The 12,522-nt window shown below is 41.3% G+C and overlaps 1 protein-coding gene across 20 annotated transcripts in view; it reads right to left on the bottom strand.

The window, feature by feature from the left end:
• Window positions 1-6,956, bottom strand: part of CAMK2D (calcium/calmodulin dependent protein kinase II delta) — a 308,540-nt gene extending 301,584 nt beyond the window's left edge. For 17 of the 20 annotated variants that reach the window (XM_027543743.1, XM_027543750.1, XM_027543747.1 and 14 more), the window contains exons 1-2: window positions 6,250-6,704; window positions 4,536-4,630 (exon numbers count right to left, since the gene is read on the bottom strand). In XM_027543743.1, the coding sequence (XP_027399544.1) occupies window positions 4,536-4,630; window positions 6,250-6,314 (160 nt within the window). In that variant the 5' untranslated portion in view covers window positions 6,315-6,704. Of the gene's footprint in view, window positions 1-4,535; window positions 4,631-6,249 lie in introns of all 20 variants that reach the window. The other 3 variants (XM_027543760.1, XM_027543762.1, XM_027543753.1) reach the window with 3 other exon arrangements.
• Window positions 6,957-12,522: the final 5,566 nt, after the last annotated feature.

Below are 12,522 nucleotides of genomic sequence, written 5' to 3'. Positions count from 1 at the left end.
TAAATATTTATCAAATAAAAACATAAAATGAGGTCACCTTTGTGAAGGTGCTTAGTAATCTATAAAGTAATATAAAATATAAAGGTATATTTCAGAGTAAAAATATTTTGCTAAGACTCCCATTTAATATATCACAGTACAGTTCACTAAATGATACTATTATGACTTAAAAGCTTTAACACAGCTTTCCATGTAAACCACCAATGAACTAATTGGCAATTAACTGTCAATAATTTATGGGGGGGAAAAAAAAACACTGTACACACCATATGCCAATAAATGAGAAGGGTCAGATATCTTAAAAAAAAAAAGAAATACCAAGCCAGCCCTAGAGACACTAGGAGTTGGCCTGCCTCTGTATCAGCCTAAGGAAAAGACTCACAAATTAAGATTCTAGTTAACAAAAGAAGTTAAATGTCCAAGAAAATCCTATTATGTGCTTTATGATAATTCATGATGGAAAAAACTCAAATTACTATATTTTAATTTTTATACTGAGTTGATGTCCTTACTCAGGAACATAAATGCAGAATTCAGATTTCATAGCTGAGACCTAATTTTGTGTACATGGGCCAACAGTTCATGAAATCCTGATTCATGTTCTATTTCTATCAATCTAGGAATTAACAAAACCAGCAAAGATCAAAATTATCCACTTGCATTGTATCTGAAATTTTACATAAATATAAAATGAAATCCCTTTTTAACTTCAGCAATAGAGGTAAAATATACTTGTAATAACATATTATTTCAAGCTTCTACTGTACTTTTTAACATTTTACAAAACAACAACATGGTGTATCACAGACTATATAATAAGAAATGGTTTCTAAAGATCAAAAAATTCATCAGGAGATGAACGGCAAGAAATCAGTAGTGCCATAAAAAATCATTTACCACAAGTTTTAAAATGAGAAAATCACATGTACTATTTCTAAAGACATCTAACCATCAGAAGCTTCAATCCATTGGATTCTGAACTGTGATCACAGTCCTTCATGGACTTTTCATAATCTAACAATAACTTAGTTATAAGAACATCAACATAGACAAAAAAATCAAAACAGCAAGGCAAATTAGTATTTGTTAACTACTAACCTAACTGATCAAAATGATAATTTCTAATTCTCATCCTAATAATATGAGAAAATTCTATTATCACTACCCACTATTTACTAAGCATGTCTTCTTAGCAAATGTTAGCAAACTAACGAAAAAAATTTTAGAGGACAGAAGTTACATATAAAATCTCATATGCTTGAAACATATCTACACTATTTTTTCTTCTAAAAACAAGTCAACTATATTGGAATGTACCTCTCTCTCTGATCCATTGTATAATGAATGCTCTTTGAACATGTTAATGCAAAAGGAAAGAAATTCTTCAACACTGAGTCTCCCAAACATGATGTATGTGACTAACAGCTGGGAGGTAATGTGACTGAAACTGTTTGCTCGAAATCCACTAAGTTCAAGGCACATAAAAATGCACAGGTGACAGTATAGTTGGATGTGCAAATTTGTCCATGAATGTAGCCAAATTTTTGGCAATTCTCTAATGGTCTTAGATGTACAGACAATGGCCTTTCTTCTTCAGCTGTAATGTTACACTTAAAGAACATGGAGTTGGAAGGCCTGCTTGGTCTTTGAAACAAACAGGCGTAAAACTGGGATTTACAAAAGGCATGGCATTTCAAATACAAACAAAAATTTGTACAAAAAAGTTACATGTTTCACAAAATCTGCCATGTGCAACCAAAAAAAAAAAAAATTTTCATTACCTTGGGGTGAAAATGTTATTTTGCATTTTATCCTAATTTCCCCTTAATTATTTAAAATTTTTTTCTGCAAAAGAAATTTTTTAAAATCATAATCTGGGAAGGGAGTGCTCTGAAAGGAGAATTCATATTTTTAACCACGAGCTCTTAGTGTACAACCTTACAGACTTCTTTACATCCTGTATTTGCTTATTCTTAGGAATGAACTAGGTATCTCTTTTACAAACCACCTAACAGCCACATGTGATTCTCGTCACTCCGTAATGAGCCCCTCCTAATGTCCTCAATGGGGTAGAATGTTATAGTAAAAAAAATGAAAGCATAGTGTTTTTCCATTAAGACTTTATAGCTTGAATAGAGGTTTAACAAATGTATACATGCATAGGTACAAATATTCTATAAACTAATCAGCACGACAATACAAAATAAATAAATTGAACATTTTGAAGGAAAAGTACAATATCTTATAGGTGAGCAGTAACAGATAAAACTGACACAGCATTTTGCATTTTAGAAGTGATTCTCATAAAATTCACTGAATCCTCAAAACCACCCATGACACCATACGGGGATTTTTTTTTTCCCCCACTTGACTAAAGAACAACCCGAGGTCAAAAAAGTTATGTGACAGAACCAAATTTACATACTGAGTACACTAGCAATAGAGCCAAGATTCAAATTGGGTTCTCACAGCTAAATCAAGGCTTCCAACTAGATTTATAATTTAAACTGTCACAATTTAATTTAATCTTTACAACAACCCAATGAGATAATAGCAGCTAATATTCATGGAATGCAGCTTAAGCCACTTAATTGCCACAAAAACCCTATAAAAGAGTGATTACTCAATTTTACGGATGAGAAAAGTGAGGCTCATGGAAAGTGTGTAAACTGCACAAGATCACACAAATCACAGGTAGAGGAATCTTAACTTAAATCCAGGGCATCTAGTTCCAGAGTCACCTTCTTCACCTCATTCTTCAGCAGATTAAGAAACTTGCTCAAAGTCACAAGAAAATTGCAAAGGGAGAACATGAAGCAAGCATTTTAGCCCTAACTACTTTCCTAAATATAACTGAAACAATGAAGATCACTAAATCCAGAAGGGGCAAGGTAGCTGTGGGGTACATTGTTCTTGAAAGCAGATTGAACAAGTGAGGAACATCAGCAGAAAAGCAGCAAGGAGTTTCAGCAGCCTAAAGACTTATCTTCATACATTTGAAGCAAAAGTAAAATGAAACCTATGTGAGCAGAGACAGGGGTGTTTACCATCCTGGTGTAGCCAGTATGAAAGGTGGTGGATGAAAAGGGACTTGTAATTAAGAAATTAGTAAAAATGAAACACATTTAAGAGACAATGTTAAAGCCACAGAAAAGATAGGAGATAGGTGTTTTAACACCTCTAAAAGAACTGATACCCCCACTCTTGCCAAAAGTACCAAGCATACAGGAAGATATTATACAAGCACTGAAAGAATCTGACTACATTTTTGCACTTTTCTTTTCTACACTAAACTGTCATGTACAATAGCAACTCCTTTTCACCATTAAAAATCTTCCTGTGGAGTAGAGAGAAGTGGAAAAAGAGAACATAATTGAGCATAAAGTGTATTCCATTAGTCCTCCTGTCCTGAATCTATGGTGCTGGTTACTTTTACACATAAGATGGTCCTCAGACTCATTAAAATCAGGTGAAAGAAATACAAACTTTCACTTAAATGAATAAACTGAAATGTCAACCTAAAGTACACATTAAAAGCAGAATCTGCAACAAAGAGGAGAAAAAAAAAATCATGGCAGAGACCAGACACAATGATACCAGATACTAGGAAGCAACACTTCTTAGAAGACAAATTAAAGAAAGAAAAGCAACCCTGATGGGATTTCTTTTCTCATTACTTAAATCAGGTCACTGAAAGGGACTTACACTATGGCGTTTTCTTCATTTTAATTTCATCAAACCATAAATTCCCATGAAAATATTAATACCTTAGACACGTGCTCACAATAATTGGAATGCCTAACCTTTCAGTATAAGTACTTTTGCATGAGTTCAACAAAATAAAAAGAATGCAATGAGACCCCTCCAAGTTTTTTGCTTATGTCAACAGCTATTTTATGAGTATGAATTATCTTTGCAGTTATAAAGCATATGTAAAATACATTACATGAGTGAGAAGTCTTACTGCAGATGATCAAGTAAAGGTCTAAACTGCACTCAGAAACATCAAAATCAAGCTGAATTTCCTGGAATATAGGAACTATAAAATGTTCCTCCCAAAGCCGTTACTGTTAAATATACCTTAATGAATTAAGTTCAAGTGTAACTACAATTGAAATATATGATTTAACTGAGTTATGACCTATTTTTCCCCTCAAAAGCAAAAGGGAATAATGACAGTTGTGAGACTTACATTTTTCCATTCCAGGGTTTTTCTGAAAGTTATTTAACAGTGGAGCTAAAGGCAAATTGCACTTAGTGACATTTATTTGCTTTAAAATATAGTTATGCTATTACCCACAGAAAAGATAAGATTTTAACAATTTATCAAGTAACAATTGTATTTGGTCACATTTTTAAAACTGCACAAACCAAGAAGCACTCAGGCAGGAAATAATCTCAAAAGGTAATATGATACCTACAGCTACAATTATAACTAAATGACTTACTTACAGAGAACACAACCAACATACAACAGAACCGATAACCAACGTGACAAATGCACAATTAACATATATGTGGTTGAAAATACCCACCCCTAGCAGAAAGCTTTTTGGTGTTGATAATTTTGGCAGCATATTCTTGTCCAGTAGGGATTTTCATACATCTTCTCACCACTGAGAATGCCCCCCTGAAAACCAATAATTAGCAGGTCATCAATATAATCAGCTTGATATTCTATTAAAAACTTACATCTGAGTATTTTTATTGAATTTAGTGAACTGTCAAATATCAGTGCACCATATAGTAATATCTAGAAAACGAACAATTCTTCCTGGAAACTCAGACCTTCTTTAACGTTGAAGAACAAAAATAAATTTTACTTAACTGGGAGCACACATTATTAATCAACAAAATGAAAGGAACTGCCAATTATGACGACTCTTGTTTGCACATGAAATTTGAAAACATTTTACAATTCACACTCACACAGCACCAAATGCTCTGAGAAAAAAATCCTGCAAAGAGCTGAAGAGGAGCAGCAAAAATCTGCTGCCTATTTATTTTGGTAGGAAAAAAAAATTAATGTGGCTCCAAGTAAGTAAATATGGCGATTGTTTTCATTAAAATAAATCTTAGGAACATTTGTGTGTGGTTTAACAAATCCTGCTGTGGTGATTTCTCTCTGCCCTGTTTTGGGCTGGGGGAGGGGAGAGATTTGAATTAAGCTGCTCTTCCGACATATTCTCCATGTTTTAACAGCAGACAACATAAATATATAAGGATATGATCTTCATTACATTTAAAAGATATTTACACATCCTTTAATTCAACTGTAGAAAACAACAACATACACATAAATGCACCTCTTTCTTAAGTAATGTTCGACATTAGCGATAGAGGAACTGGGGTTGGGTTTGATGCTACATAAATTAACGTTCACGGCTCGGCCCCTAGGTTCTTTTGCACAGGTTCTCAGTAGGTCTCCCGCCTCCTTCCTTAACACTGCCAAGTAGTCCTGTCGGTCAGGTGTAGAAGGTCGTTTTTAAACAACATACGACGTTAGGTTACCCCTGAGAAGCACTATCCCGGTCTCCAGAGGGCTTTTCCACTGCCTGTGTAAATAAATCCTCCCAGAGAACTCGAAGATGTTCACGTAAATCCTAGGAAGGGTGATGATGAGCGAGTAATCTAGTGCAAGGAATAATAGTGGATATGGGACAGGGGGTCGAGTTCCTTTGGGAGGCTCTTTTCCTGGACAGAACAACTACTGGATGCGAAACAGACTCTACGCCAAGTTGAACTTTCGGCATCAATAAATATGGCACCGTCTGGGGCAGTGAGTTCTCATTTGAACGTGGGTCGTATGGCTGACTCGCCGGCGAACCCGGCGGCATCTCTATTTACAGAAAACGTGATCTATGTTGCATTTTACATGGGTTCTTGTTTCCTCTCCATACACACACGCGCACGCGCGCGCGCGAGCTCGCACACTTCTCAGGATGACAGCTACAACTGCAGGGATCGTAAATCCACTAAGTCTCTAGTGCAGGGGGGTGGGGGAGCGGGAGAAGGTGGGCTAAGGATTATCAGAAAGGGCCGCAGCCGGGGTGGAAGGTCGTTCCCCTTCGTCTTCCCCTCCTCTTACCAAGACAACACCTTCCTCCGAGCCAACACACCGGGGGCCCTCTTCCCTCTCCTCCCGTCTCCCAACTCCCTCGCCCCACGCGGGAGGCCCGTGGGTCGGGGGTAACGCGACCCGCCCTCTGCTGGAAAGGGGACGTGCGAGTACCCGGCAAAGGCGCTTACTTTCCGAGCTCCTCGAAAAGCTGATACTCGTCCGTGAACCTGGTGCAGGTTGTAGTCGAAGCCATCCTCGGTCCGGGCTGTCCCCCTGGCTGGGAGCGCGGCGGACCAGACGAGAGCAGACGCGCGGCTTCCCCGGGACTCGCCCCGCGGCGCTGTCACCCAGGGCCGCCCTCACTTTCCTCGTCCGAAAGTAGCTCGCCGGCGAGGGAGTGTGCGCAGGGGCGGGGCGGGAGGGGAGATGACCAGAGAGGGTGGCGTGGGGTCTCCTCCCTGCTGTCCGCCGATCCTCCTCCTCCTCCGGGCCTCGCTTCCTTCTTCTCCTCCCGACGCTCTCTCCGACCCCTTTCTAGACCCTCTCCCCAGATGCAGGCGCAAAGTACTCAAGAAGAGGGGCCGGGAAATGGAAAACAGCCGGGCACGGGGCGAGAGGCGAGCAGTTGCGAAACGATCCGCACCGGGGCAGGAGGGGTAGAGGCGGAGGGGAGGGAGTCCGAGGGGGCGGAGGCCGCGGAGCCGGGAGCGGACGGCGTGAGCCCAGCTGCAGCTGTCAGCGGGCGCGGGGCGCGCCGGAGCCGGCCTCTCTCCCGCCCGCACCTCGGCGGCCTCGCGCTCCACACGAGCCCGCGGCGGCTCCGAGACTGCGCGGCGAGAGACAGAGCGCTCCGCTCGGGCGAAGCCTCGCCCGCCGTCCCCGGGCCTCCGCCTCCTCCCCAGCGCCTCCTCCCGCCGCTCCCTCCGCCTGCCAGCACCCCCTCCCTCCCGAAGCCCCCTCGTGCTGGTCCTATCCCTCCCGCTAGCGACTCTCACCCTGTCCCTCCGCGGATTCCTCCTTCCCTCCCTCCCCGGGTCTCACGCGCGCACGCCCGTCTAGGGAGAGACCAGGTGGGTGGAGGAGGATGTGCGGGGGAGACGCCTGGAGAGGGTGTAAGTGAAGGAGGCGAGACAGGAAAATTACAGTTAAACCCGCAATTAGGCTTCTGCCGGAACGTGGGGCCGACTTAGCGGGAAGAAGCGGGGCAACTCGTGGACTGCGGAAACTGCGACCGGGGGTCGCGGGGGCCCCCAGCCTGGGTGCGGGCGCCGGGCACCAGGGACCGCCTCCCAAGCCGGCGCCCGAGCCGCGGTGCCCTGGTAGGGCCAGAGGTGCAGGCGCTTCGTCTCGGCTTGAGTCGGTGTTGACACAGTGGGGGCCGGATGTGGGCAACTGGCTGCTTCCAGAGAAGGGTCCCGGCCTCCCCCAAGCACCGATGATGGTGCGCCCGCCCCGGCAGAAGCCACTGCGCCCGCTCCCGGGCGCTCTGCGCGGGGTTCCTCCCTCCCCCGCGGCCTCTTCAGCGAGGGGCGACGCCCGCCGCGCCACGTTTCACTTCTGATATGACGGCCGCCTCACTCTCCACCTCCGCCGCCGTTTTCTAGACTGGGTTGCTCAGACTCTGGCAATCCCCAAAAGCCTCTGCTTGGGCCATGAACGTGAACAGAAGGAAAGCAAGCACTCTGCCGCCGAGCCACACCTTCCCTCCTGAGTAACTCCCCGGTAACCTCCCGAAGTTCTGATAGTAAGGCGGTTTCTCGCGAGATTTCCTGCTGTGGCGGCGGGGGCGGGGTAGTGGGAAGGTTAGATGTCGGTCACGCGACCTAGTAGGGGCTGACGTCACTCGCATCATGTGAACAAGTCTAGTGCCTTTCGCTTTGCAAAAGGAAAAAGGGAAAGGAGAGGTTGCATGTGCTCTGCTTGTGTGCTCAAAGCTCTGATCGGATAGTGACACCTGGCTATACTCTGTTCATGGCTGTTTGAAAAAGCACATAGCAGTCCAGGAACACGTTATTATTCATCAGCATATCTGTCACTGTTTACAGTAAACAGGACAAAAATATTATCCATTACATTTAAAATAGATGAATTGCTGATAGCCGAAACTACCCATGGGCCTTCCTTCCAGTCCTGTGTCTTTAATAAAGGCAGACCAAAACAAGAAGTCTTCTCCAAATTATTGCTTTTTGTTTTATAGCATGGGGAAACTAAAAACCTTGCAACTCGATTGCTGTTCGTTCATCCTCAGCATTATGTCAAGAACTCAAAATTTCACAGCTGGAAGGTGAACCATAACTAGGAGGTACAGAGAGTCTAAGATTGAAAGGAATTACTTACTGCTTGCTCCCAAAAGTTGCTTTTAAGTAGTGAATTTGTCCACGGTCACACATAACTTAAATCCATTTCCTGGTCTGAGGAATGCAAGTCTGCCAATAATAGCTTATACGAGAGTTCTCAAAATGTTTACCGTTTTTAATGCTTATAACAAAATTGAACTTTGTACATATTTTGATTCCTAATCATAAAAAGCAAATACTGTGTAAAATGAGCAATACAAGATGATACCAAAAACTATATGAAGAAAAGAAACAAGGTGTCTATTAATAGTTTGCCTAGAAAGATGAAAAAAATCAATGTGGTCTAGGCTAAACATTTTTAATACATACCTTAAAAATTTGTCATCATGGTTCCAAAAGTTATACTGTAATAATTTAATGTTCTTCTCTAAATCTAAAAATTAAGCAGGAGAAGTAACATTAAAACAATAAATAAAGATAGAATTTTACAACTTGGGAAGAAAATTGTTTTTTAAATATTCGAGTACTGAGGCCTACATAATTACTATATTTATCTCAGTTATTTAAACTACCCACAATTGTAAATGGTTACAATAATTGTGATACAATAAAACAAACATAATCTAGTTTTAATACTGATAGATTCAGTTCAGTTCAGTCGCTCAGTCGTGTCCCACTCGTTGCGACCCCATGAATCACAGCACGCCAGGCCTCCCTGTCCATCACCATCTCCTGGAGTTCACTCAGACTCCGGTCCATCGAGTCAGTGATGCCATCCAGCCATCTCACCCTCTGTCGTCCCCTTCTCCTCCTGCCCCCAATCCCTCCCAGCATCAGAGACTTTTCCAATGAGTCAACTCTTCTCATGAGGTGGCCAAAGTACTGGAGTTTCAGCTTTAGCATCATTCCTTCCAAAGAAATCCCAGGGTTGCTCTCCTTCAGAATGGACTGGTTGGATCTCCTTGCAGTCCAAGGGACTCTCAAGAGTCTTCTCCAACACCACAGTTCAAAAGCATCAATTCTTCGGTGCTCAGCTTTCTTCACAGTCCAACTCTCACATGCATACATGACTACTGGAAAAACCATAGTCTTGACTAGACAGACCTTTGTTGGCAAAGTAATGTCTCTGCTTTTCAGTATGCTATCTAGGTTGGTCATAACTTTTCTTCCAAGGAGTAAGCGTCTTTTAATTTCATGGCTGCAGTCACCATCTGCAGTGATTCTGGAGCCCCCAAAATAAAGTCTGACACCGTTTCCACTGTTTCCCCATCTGTTTCCCATGAAGTGGTGGGACCGGATGCCATGATCTTCATTTTCTGAATGTTGAGCTTTAAGCCAACTTTTTCACTCTCCTCTTTCACTTCCATCAAGAGGCTTTTGAGTTCCTCTTCACTTTCTGCCACAAGGGTGGTGTCATCTGCATATCTGAGGTGATTGATATTTCTCCCGGCAATCTTGATTCCAGCTTGTGCTTCTTCCAGCCCAGCATTTCTCATGATGTACTCTGCATATAAGTTAAATAAGCAGGGTGTCAGTATACAGCCTTGACGTACTCCTTTTCCTATTTGGAACCAGTCTGTCGTTCCATGTCCAGTTCTAACTGATAAATTACTAGACAATAAAAGTGTGCTTTTTAAGCATACACTGCTTAATATATATTTTCACTGTTCCCTGATCTATATTTTGTATTACTTAAAGTATATCTTTTATTTACCAAAAACTGCTGCTGCTGCTGCTAAGTCGCTTCAGTCTGTCTGACTCTGTGCGACCCCAGGCTCCTCCATCCCTGGGATTCTCCAGGCAAGAATACTGGAGTGGGTTCCCATTTCCTTCTCCAATGCATGCATGCATGCATGCTAAGTCGCTTCAGTCGTGTCCTACTTTGTGCGACCCTACGGACAGTAGCCCACTGGGCTCCTCTGTCCACAGGATTCTCTAGGCAAGAATAATAAAAAACTGAAGATATGTCTAGTGCTTGGACCACCTACGACAATAATCCTTCTGAGGTTACTTACACTTGAAGTCCACATGGATTATCTTCTCTTGCCTCCTTCCTGGTCTCTGGCTTCTGCGCTCACCTCCTCTCCTTCAAGAGCCAGAATGATCCTCTTGAAACCTCAGTCAGAACAAACCATGCTTATGATCAAAACCTGCTGAAGGCTTCACACCATCTCAACTGGATGAAAAACAAAATTCTAAAAATGACTTATAAGGCCTTAGAGGATCTCTCCTCCACCCCTACTCCACTAGCCTTCTTACCTCAATTGGTGCCCTGGCTCACTCTCCTCTGGCCACACTGGCTACTACTGTTTCTGGAGTAGAGACTTTGCATTTGCTGTTCTCTGCTTCCCAGAATGTTCATCTCTTAGTTGTCCTATCTCACTTCTTCACCTCCTTCCAATATTTTCTCAAATATTGTCTTATCGTGGTGGCCTTCCCTGGCTGTTCTATCAATTACTGCAACTCTTTCAAACATGATTTCCAGTCCCATTCCCTGATTTATTTTCCCCCTCAATACTTATTACCACCTACAGTACTACACATTTTTTCTTGTTGATTGTTTATACTTCCTAACTAGAATTTAAGCTCCCCAGGGGCATGAACTACTGGCTGTTTTGTTCACCGCACTATTTCTAGCGACTAAAACAGTTTCTGGCACATAATAGCTGCTTGATGAACTTTGTTGAATGGACAGATTAATTATTTGGGGGTTTAGATTAATCACAGGTTTTATATTAAGGTCAGAAGTTGATAATTAACATACCATTAAGACTTCTTACTATGAGGGTGATCATTTTCAAAGTGGTCATAGTATCCCATCATTAAAAGTGTTTATGCACAGAAATGGATTTTTAAAATACACTAATAATTGACAGCAAGGGAAAAGAATCTAGTACTAATTTACTTGTCAAGGAAGAAGGAATGTGTTTCCTTAAATATATTGGCCTTACTAAATTTTATATTGTAATAAAAGGCAGTGCCAAAGGTTTTAAATAACTAGATCTCATTGTGAAGACAAAAGTCAATGTAAGGAAATGAAAAATGTGGCTTGAAATGAATTTTTCATGTGCAAAATGGACAAAAAATTTCTAAATAGAAGCTTATTTGGTTTCTCAATTGGTTTAATCACATAAAAATTGAGATCACTTGGTTTATTGCTTCCAGCTTCTAGATTTCTACTTTGCTTAAGGTGGAAGCAAAATATTAATAATAATTTTATTATTATGATAATAATAATTATATAAATAATAATTTTATCATCTTTTAAAATTCACCCATTAATACTAGAAAGGCAATAACAGCAAATAAAGGAGAAGGGGTATGGGGTGGGTAGATGGTTGGACAACTGTTGGTTTGAAAAGTAATAGTAAGCAGAGCCCTGACTCTACCTGGATTGCTAGACTTCAGTCACGTGAAATCATATCGGTGCCAAGAGGAAAAGGAAATCTTGCTGTAAATGTATCCCATCCTTTTTTTGTGATAGCATCAGCTGACAAACAGTAGCAAAGAGATAGAAGACCTGAAAATGGTCACCATATACAAATACAAAATGAGAATAAAGGATAGAAATCTTGTAATTAAACATTGCAAGACTTCAGTAGCCCTACTAGGAAGGGATAAGTTTCTAATACTTAAATGAGCAAAGTGGATATTCACAGGTATTGATTTCTCCTTGCTACAAAGTTGCATACAGGAAACAATGAAATGATGACTATTTCCATAGCTCCCTCAAAAGCAGAATCCATCTGTAATAGGTAGATTTCTGTGAGAATTTTAGCAGGCTCTGTATTGTAAGCCACTCAGTAGATTTAGAGCCAAGGGGGAAAAAGCAACTCGCCTTTGCTTTTTTTCTGTTAAAGCAATCTGCTATTGCTTTTTTCAGTTAGTCTTCCTAAGGTACAATAACCACATAGAGTCAGACACAAATACAGTCTACAAGTGAGTAGATTTTCTGTTCACCCTAACATCCATTTATGCAAGATAAACGTGCAGATGAAATTAACTATTTATAAAACAAAAGATAGTAACAGAAACGTTTGCTTTGTTTCATCGGGTGTTTGTTTTTTTTTTTACTAAAAATAAAAATAAACGTGCAACTAAACAAAATAAGCAATATCCAAAAAGTAGCTCTTTCCCATCACTTTCAAGTATACTGGTTAGTAC

The sequence above is a fragment of the Bos indicus x Bos taurus genome, chromosome 6 (genome assembly GCF_003369695.1).
Source record: "Bos indicus x Bos taurus breed Angus x Brahman F1 hybrid chromosome 6, Bos_hybrid_MaternalHap_v2.0, whole genome shotgun sequence".
NCBI classification, from domain to species: domain Eukaryota; kingdom Metazoa; phylum Chordata; class Mammalia; order Artiodactyla; family Bovidae; genus Bos; species Bos indicus x Bos taurus.
This window is presented reverse-complemented; position numbering and strand designations above follow the sequence as displayed.